Source organism: Lycorma delicatula, chromosome 12 (assembly GCF_047948215.1).
Source record: "Lycorma delicatula isolate Av1 chromosome 12, ASM4794821v1, whole genome shotgun sequence".
In the NCBI taxonomy this organism is placed as follows: Eukaryota; Metazoa; Arthropoda; class Insecta; order Hemiptera; family Fulgoridae; genus Lycorma; species Lycorma delicatula.
In genome coordinates, this window is record NC_134466.1 from 32,686,346 (window position 1) to 32,706,453 (window position 20,108).

Below are 20,108 nucleotides of genomic sequence, written 5' to 3' on the forward strand. Positions count from 1 at the left end.
GTAACTCTTGGGATCCAAAGTAAAGTAGTATTTATAGTTATTTAAAATCTGCCACATTACTATGGTATTCCTTTTTTATCATCTTCAAAATTCTTACATTTTAATTTAGTTTCTGTAGACTTTCATGCAATTTTATTCAGAGTTAAATTCCTTACAGATTTTTTTTAAAAATGTTTGTTAGTGACCCTTTCAACAAAATTATTTTATGCCTAACATGAAATAATGTTTTTTACCCAAAGATCGGTAAAAATTCTGGGACTTAAATTGGCACTTACGGTGAAGAAGTTAGGGTGAAATCTTTCCCTAACAAAGCGTTTCCGTACTTTTTGTTTATGTGAACTTTCATTTTTATTTTCACCAGTAGAATTTGTCCTGAGAGTTGTTACGTTATTCGTGAATCGTTCTGTGTAACAGTTAATTAGGAGTACTAGAAAAGCTTTTCTTTCATAGTTTACATTGGCCTAAAATAAGTTTTAGGTTAAAAAGTCGTAACGAAAAGTAATCGTTTCGTATCTTTTTTTAAGACATATTAAATAAAGAAACAATTACATAGAAAAAAAAAATCAATCATAAATGAATATAATTATGGTCCTGTCGAGATTTTATTTTTAGTGCAGTAAGATTTTAGCTTCAACCACATGGTAAAAGATATAAATTGACTGGTATATAGTATATATTATGCTGCTTAACAATGAAATACTGAAAATAGCACAAAATGATATATGTGTTGAGTTATTTGATTAATTATAATTTGATTATGTATAAGAGGGTACGCGCGCGCGTTTACATATATCGGAATTTGTATTTATTATTTAAAAAGAATAAAATTATTTATACGGACTCACACAAACGCTCATAAATTTAATTAAAAATTGTTTCGATAAGTTTCTTGATTGTCTATCTGATATTGATTGTGTGTTTTAATTTTATTATAACTACATCTCATTTTATAGGTTTAACACCTGCAGTTTACTTTTCTAAACACCATATTTTTTTTCTTTGTTTCAGTTCATTTAAAATGTTCAGTTATAGAGTTCGATTTCATTGGTACGGTTAGTTTTCTGTAACTTTTCCTTTCAAACGTACTTCCATTCAAAGAGTGCGTGGGTGTTATTTTTTTTTATTAAATAAAGTTACATTTTTATTTTACATGGATTTTGAAATCACTGAGAATTTTGATCATCTTCAGGTATGTGAATTTAAAATTTTATTTGATTCGACTGTTTTTTCGATCTTTTCGACTTTTTTTGACTTAGCGAAATTAGTAATTTACTCTTTATTGTAAATACTAATTTTATTTTTATACTTACGATGGCTATTATTATACTATTATTTACTACAGCTATTATTTTTAAATAATTAAAAATAGTTTTTTTTATAATAACAAAAAATCTCAAAAAAAAAAAAACAAACAAAAAAGTCAGAAGAAATAACCTTTAAAAAAGGACAAAAAATATACAAAGTAGGCAATTTAAGTACCGTGGGGAGATAATAACATCAATTGCACTCGAAAAAAAAGGAATTAAAAGTAGGATTCGAAAAATGAAAACAGCTTACAGGGATGTGTACAATAAGTAATTCTTAAGCTATAAATCTTGCCCCCGTTAGAGGCGATGCACTAAGGACCGAGCCCCGGTTGCTGGGTGATGGAGGCCGGGAAGGGCATAGCCGAGCCTGGCGTTTACCTCATCTGCCGACTAGAGGCAAAGGCACCTCCCGGAACCGTGTTCATGTTTAACTGGGGGTCTGATTCCGGGAGGCGGAAAAAATTAAAAAAGTTATAAAGCTAAATCACAACACAACAAAATTTGCCCAGAAGCCTTATGCAAGGGAGTGTTTGTGTTTAATGTAAGAAATATTTTAAAAGAAGAAATCTTAAGGAAGATTTTTGCATCCAAAAGAACAAAGGAAGGTTATAAGCTAAAATCTAACAAAACAATTTACCAAAAAATAAACCATTTACAAAAAAAGAATGAAGTTTTTTTTTACCATATTTATAGAAAAAGTGGCAATAGATTAATAAAACAGTTTTTAACTTTTACAAAGATAGAAAAACAAGAATAGGGTGGCATCGGGAAGAAAAAAACTTAAACACTAAATAATGATTGGAAGAAATAATAGAATAGAGTTTTGAAAAATAATGGAGGATTTCGATTTAGATGAAAAGGAAAAATCAAAGAACAGCTACAACAAATTTACAAGAGAGCAAAATAGCACTCGAAAAAATGAAAAAATTCTGGAAACAAAGGAAAGAAGATGAAAAGGAACTGCAAAAAGATCTAAAAAGGTCTAATTTAAAGGAGAAGAAAACAAGCCAATATAAATATTAATCGTCAAAGTTAAGAAAGGATAAACACATAGATGCACAATAGTTATGCCTGATGTAAAGTTGCCACAGACAATATTAAAATGTATCACTATAGGATAATCGCCAATCCAGTAATTCAATCTCACTTTGCATTCAACTGAGATTTCTAAACCTTGACCAGTAATATCTCCTTTACATCCATTAGTTATAACTATTGTCCCGGATTCAATAATTATGATATTGCTAATAGACTAAGATTGCTTTTAGAATTAGCTAAACTTAAAAATTTCGTTTTTTACAATATTTTACTATTCAATTTATTAATTCAGTTTCATTTAAAAATCCGTTTGGTAGTGTAGTACGAAATGAATGATAAAATTAAATGCTAGTTATTATTGGATTTTTTTCCTCTATTATTATTATTATTATTATTATTACAGAAGATAAAGTTGTAAAAATTACAGTTTTAAAAATAAGTCAGAAAATCTAACGAACTTAAAAAAATTTGGCAGATAATTAAAATTCAAGTGGGAAATCTAAGAATAATCTAGATGATAGCATTTTAAAATATATGAATAGTTTCAGAACTGAGAAAGATATTTCTAATAAATTTGCTAAATCTTCAGCCTCAGAGGTCGAAAATATAATTCTAAAGTGCTGTGTAAAGTTGTGCAGAGTCATGCTGATAATGAAACTAATGTAAAATTTTCATGCCCCTTTAAAAACTCCTTATTCTACCGGGTGATTTATTTCATTTATTTACTTTATTTATTTATTTACAGATTCGGTTGTGATCTCCTTTCATAGGAAAATATATCAAGTTTTGACTTACGTAGTTCATTAGTACCGAATTTAGCTACCAGGTTTGTTAAAAATATACATTTACTGGTGCGGAACGTGCTCGCTGTGTGTTTTGGTTTCACGATTTGCGGTCAACAACTGCAGTTCAACGTAATTTTTAGGAAATACGGTGGGGAGCCTCCAAATAGGCGTACAATTTACTCTTGGCAATTTTTACAGTCCGGCTTAAATTTACCAAAGGCGAAAAATCAGGGCGAAATCTTTCGCCAGCCGACACTCGCTAACAAAGCATTTCCGAACGTACATCTATATGAACTTTCTTTTTTATTTTCATCAGTAGAACATGTCCTGAAAGTTTGTTACATTCTTCGTGAATTACTCTGTGTACCTCTGATTGATATGGTGAAAATTTTAAACATTTCTTGAGATATATATAACATATATATATATATATATATATATATAACAATATATATATTCTTATAATTTCTTTATAATTTTTTAGTCGTGTAATTTCTTTTTAGAAATAACGTAAAGGATTTAATGATGTTTTATATAAGCTATTAATAATAAAAAATGAACTTTTTCTTTCGGTCTACGTTAATATGTTTTTTGTTATTTCTAAATATTTTGTTTTAGAAAGGATAGCAAGATACTCTTTTTCTTTTGTTTTTATTAAAGTACTGTGACTCATTGATAAATAAATATATTATGTATCCCTTTAAAGGTAGTTTTAAAAAATTCATTAAATTGTTTAAGATTAGTTCTCAGTTTTTAAACTGTCTTTTATTGCACTGCACTTTAGCAATTATTGTAATATTCCTTTTCTGTTTTTCTTTGAATTTCGTATTATAGTTAGTAATAAAATACTGTTCCGTGTTCACAGTTCAACAAGGATATTGAGAGATAACACACGTAAACTTTCTTACAAATATTTTATTTACTCTTAAATAATAATTACAATTAAAAAAATAAGTTAATTATAAATCTCAAAATTTAAAATGATTACATTACAATAACAAATAAGATAAAAATTACAAAATAAAGTGATTAACTTTATACTAATTATTTCCTTTTAATGTATATAAAAGGCGACTAACTTACACTTTTATTAATGCATACTTGTCATTCTATCTCCTATTTATACTGAACTCACAGAGCAGCTTCTCACATTTATCGAAAATTGAACTGGTATTTATTGCTCTGTTGTTATATTTACCCGACAAACTGTACGAGGAAGTGACCGTGAAACTTAATCATAATCCGGTTGTTCCGCAAGCCATTTAAAAGGTCACCATCTTGATACGATGCAACATTTCGTAAGGCGATAGTCGTACGTCCTTTTCTACTGAAAAACTCTGTTCAAGGAAAATTTCAGCTTAAGCTGAGATTTTTTGTGAAAGAATAACAGACTCACAGGAACCAATCGATTTAACAGGGTGATAAAAGAGGAAGGGAAGTAATTCTGAACTGAAAGCTTGAAATAAGGAAAAACGTTCATACAGATATTATGTCCGAAAAAGTTACCCCCTCCACCACCGGATATTAGGTTGTACTGAAATTTTTAAGGCGTTATATAAGGAGGTAAACTTGATGGTTCCTGATTTTTTTTACGTGAAAAATCTAATAAAACAGATCCCTGAACTGTATGTTCCGCAATTTTCACGACATTTAACGTAAAAAAGAAATATTTGGGGACTAAAAACATGTTTTTTTAGATTTGAAGCAAAATTACTTCGTTAAATTACTTATAAATGCGTAAATTTTATTATAAAAACTTATAGAGAATTCAGAAAAAGTCTATGTAATAGACAGAAAAATTATGTAACAGAACATAACAGAAAAATTTTATGAACTTGTAAAAATGAAAAATGATTGTTTTTAGTAAAATAAATTTAGACCTTTGAAAAATTAGGTTGGCAACACTGTCTGTACGCTTCAAAATTAATTTGAATACTATTCATTTGCCATAAAATTGTGGTCACGTGTTATAAACGTTGAATATTTTAGTTTTTGACATAATTTTGATTGTGATTAATTATATTTGAGAATCAAGTTAGGTAGTGTTTTTGTGTTTGTTCTATTCTAAACTGTACCTACATTTTCCCAATTGAATCTGAATTTAAAAAAGTTAAAATCTGTTTGGAATGTTTTGTTTTGAGAAATGCAGCGTCTCTTCATTAACGTAGAATATGCAGATATGATTTTTACTGTTTTGTTTTTAATAATAAAAGTTATTATATACAAAAAAGTTATTTTTGTTTTGCTTTTGAGAGACTATTACTCAAATTTTCTGTGAATAAAATTCTCTACAAGTTTTGATAATGATAAAGTTATTTATTAGCTATTTAACAATGTTATTTTATTACAAACCTAAAATACGTGTTTTTCGTCAAAACTACTGGGATACAGTTCTAGGATCTATTTTATTCGATTTTTCAGGTCACAAAATATAAGAAACCGTCAAGTTTACTCTTATTTAATGTCTTAAAAATTTCAATATAATTTCATTTCACCTGGGAAACTGAAATCCGGGCGAAATCTTTCGCTAGCCGTAACTCGATAACAAAGCGTTTTCGGACATGATGTTTCTATGAACGTTTTTCCTTATTTCAAGCTCTAGAATAATTTCCAAATTTATTTACCTTTCCTCCAGAATCAACTTGTGCGTGTAATATTTACAGATATTACACAGATACAGATATTTACAGATGATGGTAAAATAAAATACAATAATTTTAAGTTTGTTTACTGAAAAAGTAATACATACAATGCAAATTAATTTAAGATTAAATATATAAAATTAATTAAAGGTTAGTTTCATCAAGATTTATTATTATCAGTAATTAAAAAATATAATAAATTAAAACCAAAATGAAATAAAGCTAATGGTCAAAATGGAATAAAAATTTAAAATAAGTCTACTGATATAAACAAATTATTAAGTTATTTGACTGATTTAAATGGCTATTCACTTTTGTGCCAACGCCATTAAAATTGTTAATAGCTTCAAAATTGTTAACATACATAATGTTACTCTACCCGATTTGAGTATACGTTGGGCACGTTTATTGTTATTCTGAGCTGTCAAGTACAATCTGCAACCCCATTCAACGTTTTCAATCGAAAATTCTAAGGTTTATCGTTAACGTCTTAAGTAGCATTTCTAACTTGTACTTTAACAACAATTTCTATGTAACTTAGGTAAACGACACATTCAATAATGTTTATAATCATTTCAAGTGCAAGGTTCTCAACAATGTTTAATTTTTAATATGTTAAATTCAGTAACGGTATCAGAAATTCTTGTCAGACGGTTAAAAAGTTATCGAACTGGGGATGGAATCAATACCACAATTTAAAATGCATATTTATGAAAGATGTTCTTTCTTAAAGATAAACACAAATTCCGAAAATAAATTCCTTACATTCTACCAACTAAACGAGTTCGTAACACATACTTGAATTTTAAGAGGAAAGGGATTGATTTTTTATTATTCATGCATTGCATGTATCAAATTTTCTTTAAAAACGTTTCCTTCAAAATGCATCTGAAGAAAATCTAAATTGATTTTTTCACTATATCGCACCCTTAACGAATTTTGAAAAAAGAAATGTGATCACTGCTCCACATACAGAAATATTTCAGCCAAATTTCAATTCTGATATTTATGGCCAAAAGCATTGCGAAACACATACATACATAGTTTTATTTTTTTTTATCTAGACGAACTAATTGGACTCTGAAACGTAAAAGATTTGTAAAAATCCCGATAACCCATTTTTGTCATGATCACCATATCTTCCTTTTTGATTTAAATATTCTAGTTATATTAACCGGGAGTTAAAATGTTTTTGACAATCCTTTCTTTTATTTTTTAATAGACGTATTAATATATATATATATATATATATATATATATATAATCATTTCAGGCTTCTGCAGAAAATTAAATTAAGTAGAAACACATTTACAATTGTTAATAAATTGTTAAATATAAGTTAAAAGATTTTAAAATTGAATTTTAACAATTTAATTTTGTTGTCAGAAATTCCCACTGGAATAAAATAAAATCGATAATTGTAGCGTCATCTGATTACATCTAAGTAAAGCTGGATCGACGTATTTTTTTATACAATCATTATTATACAGAGTGTATCACGGGAATCTGGTGATTTTTTTAATTGAATGAAAAATACAAAATATGTAAAAACTACCTAAGTATGTTTGAATATGTAATTAAAGAAAATATAATGGCATTTTGTGGTTTAAATTCATTTTTTTAAATAATATTAGGTAAATATTCTCTACCATTTTTCATACACTGTATAGTCTATCCCACTGGTTTTGATCGTTGTTTGCATTATATTGCCTGGAATTGCTCTGATTTCTTTTTGTATGGAAGCTTTGAGTTTGTTAATATTATTAAGTCTAGTGTTTTAACTCTCTAGACTTTAGTTACCCCAAGCCGCATACTAATAAGTTTGGAAAACGTGCCGAAAATGCAGCATCATCTCCTTTGGAAATCACGTGACCTGAAACATCTCTCTAACCACCTCCATGAATGTTCTGACAGTTGATGGCTTGTTGCTCCATCTTGCTGGAACGACATCGCATTCAAGTTGCTCCCATTACGAAGCAAATCAAGAGCAAGGAATGTTTGTAACATCGTTGTGTACAGATTAGAATTGATTCTCACCACATGCCCTTCTTCATCAAAGAAATAGGGTTTATCATTCCAATACTTGCTGGAGCATAGCAAATAGTTATAGACTGTGAATAAGACGCATATTAAGTAATTAGAATTCGTATCAGTCCAGAAACGAAAATTTTTTTAATGAAAATGCGTTTCGTCACTCATTAGCAGAACCATTTTATCGGTAAAGTTAATAAAATTTGCCCACCATATAACCCGATTTACTTTATTATGCTCACTTACATCTTTCCATCATCATTTTCAGTTTAAATCCTTGGGTAGAATATTTCTGACACAACTGTGGGATAAACGATGGGATCCAGCATGATTTCTGGTTGATCGTCGAGGGCTTCTCATGTTTTCTACCTTATTCTTATCAATGTTTGGATTGTTCTCTTGGAATGCATATGACCTGGTGATTTGTTTTTCATTACAACTGCAATAAATTTGTTATCCATAACTTAGCATTGCATCTAGGAACGGCATCATGACGTGAAATATTGAAATGCCGACAAAATAATACTTGTTTAATCACAACCGAATCACTGTTATTTTTTAAAATAACCTAAATATCTCCTATAGATATTTATAAAAAAAATACAAAGATTTACAAACATAAATATTAACTACATAAGTAATTCAACATGAAAATATTGTCAATAGAAAAATAATAAATTATAATGTCCTCTTTACTGATTGTCTGAAATAGGTAAAATACATATTTTATTAATATTCCTTTTACATATTAATTATTCCAGTTCGCCTGTTGCTGTCCTTACAGTCACGACTCTCACCAAATTGTCATCACCCTTGTTGATATGCAGGATTCTTCCTAAGTTCCACATTAGCGGTGGAATATCATCGTCCTCGATAACAACCATCATACCAGGCAGAAGGTTGGATTGAGTGTTCATCCACTTGGTTCGAATTTGAAGGTGATTAAGATACTCCTTGGACCATCTTCGCCAGAAGTGCTGCTGCAGTTGCTGCATTCGTTGCTATCGAGATAATGAATTTAGTTTCGCTTCTGTAATATCAGGCTCAGGTATTGCAGTAAGAGAATCACCAATAAGGAAATGAGAAGAAGAGATATAGGATAAGTCATTAGGGACACGCTTCAATTTGTGTGGTTATTGTAATCATTTCCTCATAAGTTAAATTAGCCAAACCAACAATTCGTTTAAAGTGAAATTTTAAGGATTTTACTGCCGTTTCCCATAAACCTAGTATGCAAGATCACAGCAATTTCGATTTTCGTTTAAACGGTTGCCAACCTATTTTGCTTTAAGTACGGTCAAGTTGCCATAACTCACTCCTGTGTATACTAAGAGGAGGGGTAAACAGTAAAGTTTATATGGTTATTCCCACAAAGATTGAAAAAATCTAAAAAAGTAATGATAAATTCATCTGTCAGTAAAAATACATAACTAAAATGCAACGTACGATTAGGAACTACACACAGTGTATAAAAAGTAAATTTCCCCTATTTTTCTATAATTTTTAATTTACTAGATCCATCTACTTTGGACATAAACACAAATTTTTACCTTAATCTAGAATTTTGGCCACCATATTGTTTTCACCATATTACATTTAATTATTTTTTTAACGGTCATATGAGATATCATTTTCATGAGAAATTTGAAAAAAATTGAAAAAATCGATGGAATAAACCACTCATTGGTATTTTTATTCCAAGATATTTCTAATTATTTTGATAAGTTCCCTCAGGATTAACTTTAACGAAATATTTATAAACTCATTTCGTTCAATTTAAAAAATTTAAATTTTATAATCCCATCTAAAATTTTCCCTTTAAATACCTTATTAAAAATACTTACTTTTTTTGTGGATTTCCTAGCGTGCATATTTTGATAATATAAAGCACTAAATTCGAGAAAAATATTTTTAAATTTTCTTTCTAATTCCAAAATTTATTATTGTAATCAAAAATCATTGATCTGAGTTTAACCTTTTCACACCATTGTATTTTATTCTGAATAAAAAAATTGATGCCGCTCACGATATCCTTTCTTACTTGCGTAATTTTTTTTACTTTTAAACTCAACCTAATTTTTTCCTTTTTTGAAACATATTCTGAATTATATCTATATTCTTTGTACCACCGAATTCGAAGTAGTTCTCTGATTACTTTAAGTCAATATTTAAAACTTCGACATATTTAAATAATTTTTTTTTTTTTAAATATAAAAGTTTTATTTCATTGATCCGCTCCAAATGCTTGTTTTTTTAACCTAATCCAATTGAGAACGTTCAGTTTTCCATGCAATCTTTTATATATTTAAAAACTATATATTTAAACATATCTGAGGATGTGTGATGTATATTCTCTTCATTTATATTACGTTAAGTAATTTTTGTTCAGAATTACGTGATTTCAATCATAGGGTGTTCCAAAAGTCAGTTGTCCAAAAAATATGACAACAATGTTTCAAAAGCTGAAAACAATACTGGTACTATTCAGTCAGCAACACATTTTTATATAGTAAAATTTATTATACATTCTTTAAAACGTTACTAAAGTTGCTAAAATGCAGTTCATGTACTTAAATACATTTTTCACCCACCGGGATTTTACACTTGTAACCAATTTTTTACACAAATCTTTGCGTTTAACGCTTAAAATTCATTTTCGATTATTTGTCTCAACTGCGGCACAGATCGTTTACGAATAAATTTCTTTGGGCTCTGAAAAAATGATTAGGCAATGGTTTTTATATCTTCAGTTGCAGCAATTTTAGTCTCACATTCCTTGGAAAATCATGTACACTTCCAGTTTCTCAAGTTGTAGATCGCTTGTCTGGCTGATGCTGGAGTTTGAAGAAACGCTTCTTCAAACTGCTGAACGATTTCATTACTATTTTTTTTTTTTATCTACTATCCACATTGTAAGAGTGACAACTTAGTTTACGGTTCATTGTTAATTTACAAATCATCACTTGTAAACATGAACAATGAACTACTCAATCACCTGGAGGAAAAAATGAAAATAATATAAGTAGTGTTACCAACCTAAAAAATATGAAATGGTTTAATCTTAGGCATATGACGTAAAATACAAATATTGTATTTCTAGGTCAAGCGACTTTTGGGAGACCCGTATATTGTAATGTTTTTTGTTGTGTATTGTGGGCTCTCATTGTGTTCATTATCCTCAAGCTTGTAATAATAATAATAATAATAAGTAACAATTAAAGTCTGTTCAATGTATAAAAGCTATCAGTGTATTGTAATTTCTTTGGAGCAATAGTGTGGGGAGTACAGGACTCGAAACTTTGAATGGTCTGAAATATATGGACCTCATAATAGTTGGCCTCCAACTTAAAAAAAATAAGTGCTGTTAATAGCGGCGCGGACAGTAAAAGTGGCAGTACTGTAGGTTGAGCCGCTGCACCTTTAGATCTACTTTCCTAAAGAACCAAAAGACAAAATCTAAAAAAGACAAAGCGACAATTTTTTTGTAGAAAATTTAATTTCAATTACTGCAAGAGATCCCTGAATTCAATATGACAAACTGTTTAGCCATTGTAAAATTGGATATCAGCAAGGAACATAATCCGATTGTTATCGATCGCAAGCCGTTAAAACTATCATCATTTTGAAACTGTGAAACTTTTCGTAGTGACAGTTGTCATATATGTTCATTCCAGGCTTAAAAGCTATATTTATGCAAACTTTTAGCTCAATCATTTGAGTGATTTTTTCATGAAAGAGTAACACTCACAGATCCAATAAATTTATATATGCCTAAGATTACGATATTAATTATAAAAATAAATAAATTAGTAATAATAATTATTATTATTTTTTCAGCTGGATGGTAAAGGTGGTAATGCCGGAACAGAGTGCCGGATTGAAATAACAGGAGAAGATAACGAGTTAAATGAACGTTATATGGATAGAAGGCTGTCTTCGCGATCAGAAAATGAAGGTCTTTATGATGGATCTTCTAAAAGAATGTCAACTGATTTTTTATCTCCCTATGCTTTTTCTCCGCGTGGTTCGTTATCATCCGCATCAGGTATGTATATATGTGCTTTTTTTATTAGATGTTTCCTTTATAAAATTTTTCTTTATTTTGCTAGGATTTTTTGTTGTTGTATGCTCACTGCGCTTGCGCAAGATTCAAGATGCCTGCTCAGTGTTCATGCGCGAGGACCCAGACTTCTCGGCGTGCCTCAGGTGTGATATCACAGGCAAGGTGCCTCGAGACGATATGCTATCGTATCGTCTAATCATAGGTAATCGTAGGTTAGGTTATCACTGGCTAGGTGCAAAGCAGTCGATCGAAATTAGTATTTTATTTCCACTTATATCTTTTCCTTGATCGAAGGACAGGTCATCCCCTAGTTATTTGAAGTTTCCCACCTGTTTCAGAATTTTTCCATCGATCACTTTCTGTTCCTGTTTATCCTCCGGTAATTAGCTTTCAGATAATACTTCAGAGGATGAATGAGCATGATATATATATATATATCATCCTATATATTCCTATAATATATATTCATCCTCTGAAGTATTATCTGAAAGATAATTACCGGAAGCTAAATGAAGTGTAATTTTGTACAGTCTCAGTTCGACCATTCCTGAGATATGTGGTTAATTGAAACTCAACCTCCAAAGAAGACCGGTATCCACGATCTAGTATTCAAATCCGTGTAAAAATAACTGACTTTATTTTCATTGATAACTATCTTGGAACGTAAGTAACATTTTCCGTAAAAGGACTTAACGTTAGATAACTGATGTGAAATTTTCATGTTGAATTCTTTACTGATGAGATGGAGGTGATGAACTGCTACTTGCAGCTTGTCTTCACGTTCCTGTACAATCACTATATTATCAGCAACCGCGAAAAAATTTAAAGAAACTCTTTGTCCAAGATGTATACCGGATTCAATGTCTGTTTGTTAAGACAAACAGACATTAGCTCATCCAGATTTATATTAAATAACGTTGGTGACATTGGAAAACCTTGTTGAAGACAAGAATCATTCTTTGTTTCTCTAAAAATTCCTGAGAACACTCTCAGCTTAGTGTAAACCATCCCCACGTTGTATTTTCGCCTTTAAAAAAGAGATTCGTCTATTTCCATGTTACACTATCTCGCAGAATCGTGCAGAATTGTGACAACTTGCCTTTTCACAACGATATTTATCTACCTTGTCACTTAACGAAAGAAAAATTTCAAGACCCTATACGCAAAACCTAGTATTAATTTATGTAAAACCCCTTTAACTTAACCCCTTTAATATCAGGGATTAAATCAATCAAACCCATGTTATATAAAAATAACAAATAGTGACAATCACAGCAAACACATGCAGTACACGATTGTAATAATTGACTGCACCGACCAGTACCCAGTCAGGAATGTAATTATGATAAGATGGGAGAAGTTAAAATATAATTACATCGCGCCGGCCTCCGTGGCGCGAGTGGTAGCGTCTCGGCCTTTCACCCGGAGGTCCTGCGTTCGTACCCCGGTCAGGCATGCCATTTTTTTCATACGCTACATTTCCATATCCCACGCACAGGCTTCGAGCTTATTGTGGTGATGTTATCAAACAACCAAAAAAAAAAATAAAAAAATTACATGATATGTGTAAGATAAACATTAGCTTTAGTATTGTTTATTATTACTTAATCCATAAATAATTTACATTACGATATTTGTTACTCAGAAAATGAAAATGAAAGAATTTGTCCGCTTTCTAAATAAAACCTTAAATATTTTGTTTGCAAGTTCTTCTTTAACAGTTTTTAAAAAAATGTTATGATAACATAGATAATACATTTTTCAACTGATTTAATTAAAATAAGACAGATCTTAATTCTATTTATGTATTATTGTTGTAATTATTTGAAATTTTTTAAAACTTTTCAAAAATTAAAAATTTCGAAAATGCTACTCTTATTTGGATGAGGAAATAAGAAAGTAACCTGTAAAATAAATACATAAATTGCCTAAATACAAACAAACATTTAATTTATTGTATGACTGTTCATTTTCTCAAAATAATTTTTGAGAAAGTATAAAGAAAATTTAACTATAAATCGAGTTCTTAAGTAAAAATTATGAATTTCCCTGTTTTACAGCCTAAGGTAAAATTTTTCTGAAGTTAATTTATGTTGTTATTATTATAATCAAACTAATGATTTACTTGGCTTTGAGTTTCCTGCAAAATACATTTTACATACGGGTAGAGGTTTCTGTAGAGCTATTCATACTGTAAACGAGACTAAGAATATAAAATGTTAAAAAAAATGTAGTATTGAATTAAACTAAAACCTGCATGAAATGATGACTTTTTAAGTTGGCGTATAATTAAGAGTTAATAGTCGTTGAGTTTAATTAGACGTCCATAAAAAAATATTCCAAATTAAACGTGAATTGAGAAAAATATTATATTTTACTTTTTACTGAGACGATTTTTCTTAAACTAAATTTTTTTAATTTTCTGATAAGAAATAATTCAATGTGTTAAAAAAAATAAATAGAATTATTTTGTACATTGTATGAAGAAAATTATCAGATAAAAAATTAAATATTACATAAATCGAAAAATTAATTTGTAAAACAAGAAAACATCTTAAATACTTTTTGCCATCAATTTCCGTAGATTCGTTTGCTTTATCGTTCCATATCCGTACGTATACTTTTATCTAGTTTTTGTTAATGCAAACTGCTACTCAGAATTATTAATTAGTTATGTGCATTTTTACGGAAACTAATCATATTAAATGTAAGGAATACTTTCCATAAAAAAATCTATTTTCAACTTTTTATGGAAAAGAGGAGGTTAGGGTAGAAATGTTGCTTGGAAGCCTTCTTAGATGTTCGGCCTTAGAGGAGACTGCCTGGGCTTTTATATAAGTTAAAAAAGACCTTTCTCGGAGTTGTTACCTTGTTCTTCATATTAACTCGATGGGCATTTTTCCCGAATAAAATGTAATCAAGAATTACCTGCGTTCTGCGACAGTACGTTGGGGGTTTCTCAAGGCTCAGTTATGGGACCATTATTATTCTGTATCTTCATTGCCGACCTTCCGGTTGAGAATGGAATCACGTTGCTTCTTTAACCGATGACACAGTTATTCTAGCTGTTGATAACAACCCTACTGTGACCTTAACTAATCTACAATCTGAATTAAATCTCGTTATCAGATGGCTGGACAAGATATGGGTTAATCTCCAGTTATGTGAAGTTCTCAGTGAGGAGAAGAGGTTGCCCATGGGTTCACTTGGTGGCATTTTAATCCCGCTTTCTGAATGTTTAAGGTATCTGGGTCTTCGCCTGGATCGTCCTTTGGCGTAGAAGTTTCATGTGAGGAAAAAGACAAAGCAACTTAACATGAAGTTCAAGGAAATTCACTGGTTGCTGTACAGGATATCTGAGTTATCTTTATTTATTGAGCTATATTTATACACAGCAATTATAAAAAAAAGTATAGACATGTGGGTACAACTGTGGAAGAAGGCAAGCAAATCAAATGTTGAAATCATACTGCGGTTTCAAAACTAACTAGCGAGGGTATAGTTGTGGTGCCATGGTTTGCTAAGACGTGAAATACACGAAATGTGGGTCTATGATACGTTAAGGAAGAAATACAATTTTTCAATTTGAAATATGAACTTCGGCTAAATGCCCGCGTTAAGCACTTGGCCGTAAACCTCCTAGACAACGACGAGAATGTTAGAAGACGTAAGCGACCACACGTTCTGGACTTTAATAGATATAGTGTAATTACACTCGCTGAATGTTGTGCATTAATCAATTCTTCATTCCCTTTCTCTATGTTTCTATTTTCAATTTCAGTTTTTTCCTTTTTTGATGTATTTTTTCTTTTCTAAGTACTTTATTAATCTGTTATTTTTATTATTGTTTTCTACTGAGCTATTGATAGTGCAGTTCTTGACTGTAAAAGTTCTTCAAAAATTACATAGTAGTGACATAGAACTTCTAAGTGTAGAACGTACACAAGGTAGTGTACGTTCTTGTGTTTCGAAATTCAATGGTGATTTCTTCTTAAATGGATATGTATGATGTAATTTACTTAAAGTTCTTACAAAAATATAACCGATTGTACGAGTAAATAAAAATTTGAAAAAAAAAGACATAGTATCTTACTCTTTTTTTCATAAAAATACGGAATAAATTTATATATCATTCACTGTCTTTATATTAGCTTATATATATATATATATATATATATATATATATATATATATATATATATAGAGTTATTCACGAAGAATGTAACAAACTTTCACGACATGTTCTGCTAGTGAAAAAATAAAAGAAATTTCATATAAACATAAGCTTATTTTTTAGAAAGTGTCGGTAGGCAAAAAATGTCACTCTGATCACTGCGCCTATCGTAAAATTAAGTCAGACTGTAATTCATGGCACTCAAATTAAGGGGTAAATATATGGTTTTATAAAAAAATCTGAGCTGAAAAATTTTAAAAAATAGATCTGAGAGATGTATTTTTACTAGTTTTTGAATAATCGGAGATAAAAGACAAAAGATTGGGGTCGTAAAACACACCATTTTATGTTTGGCGTAAAATAACTTTCCTAAATAGATCATAAACACATAAACGTTTTAAACAAAACCTATAGAGAATTTGATTCTTAGTAAAATAGTAAGAAAAAAGTCCACAAAAACTCAATACAGACGTATAAATTTTGAAGTTTAATAAAAAATAATACATATCAAAATGTGCCAAATTTTAATTAGAAATTTAACGAAACAATTTTTTATATACCTTTTTTAAAAAATAATCTTTTTATACATTCCATATACGTTTCTGTAATTCCACCCTATTAGAAGTTTATGTACCATGCATTATTATTTACATGTAATTAAATGGATATAGGGCCCTATTTAATTTTGTTTCCTTAGATCTTATTATGCTCTGTTTGTTCTCAACTCTGTTACTTCACCTTGAATGAATGTCTTAAATCTATTGATAGTTTAACGTGCAGCAAATAATTCCATAGTCCTGTAAATTGAAATCATTTTTTAATAATTAACAATGATGCTTTTTAAATATAAACCTTTTTAACATTATTTCATTGGATTAATTTTAAAAGATTTTGTATAAATAAATAAATAATTTAAAGAACATTAAAAAATGGTAATGAGGCAACATACGTAATTACATAATATAAAATGTTATTATGTTAATGGAATTAAATACCTGAGTTAAAAATTAAAAAAAAAAAACAAAAAATATTGCAAGAAGAGTAAAAGTTAATACTTGTAAAACTAACTGTTTAATTCATCATATAAATCAGGGGGCGTGGACCAATCATGATCGTGAGCTTTTTTTTACTTGATGAATTAACCGCATAAGCTGACAGAGGAGTTTGAATGTGAGTATATGAAATGGAATTTGTAACGTATGGAAAAATGCCACGCCTGACCCGGAACCCCCGGGTTCGATTCGCTACCAATTCATCACGGACATCGGCAAATTGTTAATTACTTCCTTGTACGAATTAAAGGAAGTATTGTAATCGTGAAAAATTTCGGTTTTCAAATTTCAACGGAAATATTCATTTTGACCATCCCTGAATCCATTTTGACTGGTTTCGCCGTGACGTCTGTACGTACGTATGTATCTCGCATAACTCAAAAACGATTAGCCGTAAGATGTTGAAATTTTGGATTTAGGACTGTTGTAATATTTAGTTGTGCACCTCTCGTTTTGATTGTAATCGACTGGACAAAAAGTGTCCAAAAAAGCCCAAAATCCAAAAAAAAGGATTTTTGACTTTTTATTAACTGGAGTAATACGCTCTCATTGAGAGCTTTTCAATGATGTATCATGTGGTACTTCTTTTGACTAGTTCCAGAGTTATAGCCAAATAAAATTTTAATTAATGAAATATTTGGATCTTACAAGAGAAACGCACATTGGTTCAAATCCGACTTCATCTTCTTTTTTAACTTTTTTTTTTAAATTTAAATATGTTGATTTATTAATAATTATTAACCTCTGATTGTAAAAACAAAATTACAATAAATACTAATTCAATAATAAAATATAAATAATGAAGGTTCAGTTTACCAACAATATAAAATGTTAAAACTTATCCAAGTGCTTTCGGATCTTCAACCATCCTCAGGGATATCCGTATGATTAAATATAAAAATATTCTTTTACAACATCCATTTAAAATGAAGTAAAATAAAATAACCAAAATTTTATTTACATGTATTAAAAGTATAGTAGTTTTAGTACGAACAATCATAAGTATAACATGTCTTCTCCGTAAAAGAATTTCAATTGTTTTGGTAATTTGAATTGAAAGCAGTTTGGCAAGCCTTATATCATTAATTAATTTTTATGATTTGTTTAAATAGAATGTCGTTAACAAATTTAGTTTGTTCGTTATCAATCTGTTATTGTTTAAATAAATGTAAAATTTCTCTAAAGTTAGTTTTATAAAAATCATTAGTATATTCTAATACATTAATAAAATCGTTTGGATTATAATTATGTTTATATTTTAAAATATATTTCGCGAACTTAGAACGGCCTTTATTTATATAATTAATATGTTCTTTGATTCTAACTGAAAATTATCTATTAGTCATATCAATATATTTTAAAATGCATTTTTCGCATTTTAGGCTATACCTTATTTGTCTAAATTATATTTGTTATTATTTTTTATTGTTTTAGAAAGATCATTATTATTTATATAATATATTATTTTGTTATTATATATATTTGTTATATATGTTGTTTTTTGATAATGAAATATTTTATTAAATTTTCTGTAGTTATTATATTCAATTTTAACATATCCTTTTCCAGTAATATTATTTGCTAGTTTTATTTTATATATATATATATATATATATATGTATAATTTTAATTTGTTGTATCATTTGTTTACTAAATTTACATTATATCCATTTGTTATAGCAATATATCTAATGTTTAATTCATTATTTGGGTTGGTACCATTATGTTTTAAATATTTTATTAATCTATAAATTAAACAATTAAAAGTTGCTCTTTTTTATATTATTTATTTATATGTAATATTATTTCATATATATAATACCACTCTAAGAAAATTCAATAATAACAATTAAAAAAAGAAAATCCAGAAGTTATTAGTGCAATAAATAAAGTAAAATTTTATGTACTTTTCATTCTAATTCAAACATTTTTACAGAGATTAATAATTGTTAATAAATTAATATATTTAAATTAAATATATATATATGTATATGAAATCGGATTTCAATCGATGTATCCATGGTTACGGATCCGACACGTTTTCACTTACACCACATAACTACTTCAGCGACGTGAAAAACAATTATTTAAACTAATATAAAATGCTGATACAGACACCACAAAAAAATGTGATGCAATTTGGTGATCCAAATTGCATCACGTTGCAGCTGCATTGCACTGCACATTGCAGCTGCATTGTAGTGGTGATCCACTACAATGCAGCTGCGTAACTGTCCAATTTATTAAAGAATTGGAGGACTTCATCTCACTTTCAAATGAAATGGAGCAAAAAATGTCTGTATGTAATTTAATAGGCGTGCAAGGACGTCATGTGGTGTCCACATCAGATTTATTTTGCATTAATATGAAAAATAACATCTTTTTTCTAGTTAAAATTGGCTCTGGCTAAACTACAGATAAAGTATTTACTACTCTGCTAAGAGTGATCCGTTTTGACCCTCAAAACCTAGGAAAAGAAATTTTTTTTTTCTATTCTGGTAGGTTATGAGAGTAATTAATACCCTCAATTTTTTTGTGGTTAGGTTATTTTAAGCAGAAGTTATTAGACACTGGTTGTACATTATTTTGGATTATAAAATATTTAATAGCAAGTTAATAACAAGTTAGATATCATATAAAGCCACTAATTTTACCCTAATTTGGAACCCAAGGATAACATTATAGCTTAATTTTACCAAAGGCGCAGAGATTTTTTACTACCCGACATTCGCAAACGCAGCTGTATTTATATAAACATTCTTTTCTACTTTCGCCAGTAGAACATATCTTAATCCTTTTTGAATCACTCCGTATAAGTATATTTTTTAAAATTGTAAGCTTTCATTAAACAAAGATGTTGAAGCTCGTTATTGCATTTTCTGTCTATTTAGACTATGTATGACTTACATTTACTTTAATTGTTTTTAAACTGTTTCGCTTCAGATGTTGCAGTAAATAAAGATATTAGTTTACACTGTGTTATTGTATGTATTCTCCCTTTGGAATCCGGTGTACC

The 20,108-nt window shown here is 29.2% G+C and overlaps 1 protein-coding gene across 1 annotated transcript in view; it reads left to right on the forward strand.

The window, feature by feature from the left end:
• Nucleotides 1–1,150: 1,150 nt before the first annotated feature.
• LOC142333387 (uncharacterized) overlaps nt 1,151–20,108 on the forward strand; it is a 29,026-nt gene continuing 10,068 nt past the window's right edge. The window contains exons 1-2 of the mRNA XM_075380409.1: nt 1,151–1,189; nt 11,641–11,848. Coding sequence (XP_075236524.1) covers nt 1,151–1,189; nt 11,641–11,848 — 247 coding nt within the window. The remainder of the gene's footprint in view (nt 1,190–11,640; nt 11,849–20,108) is intronic.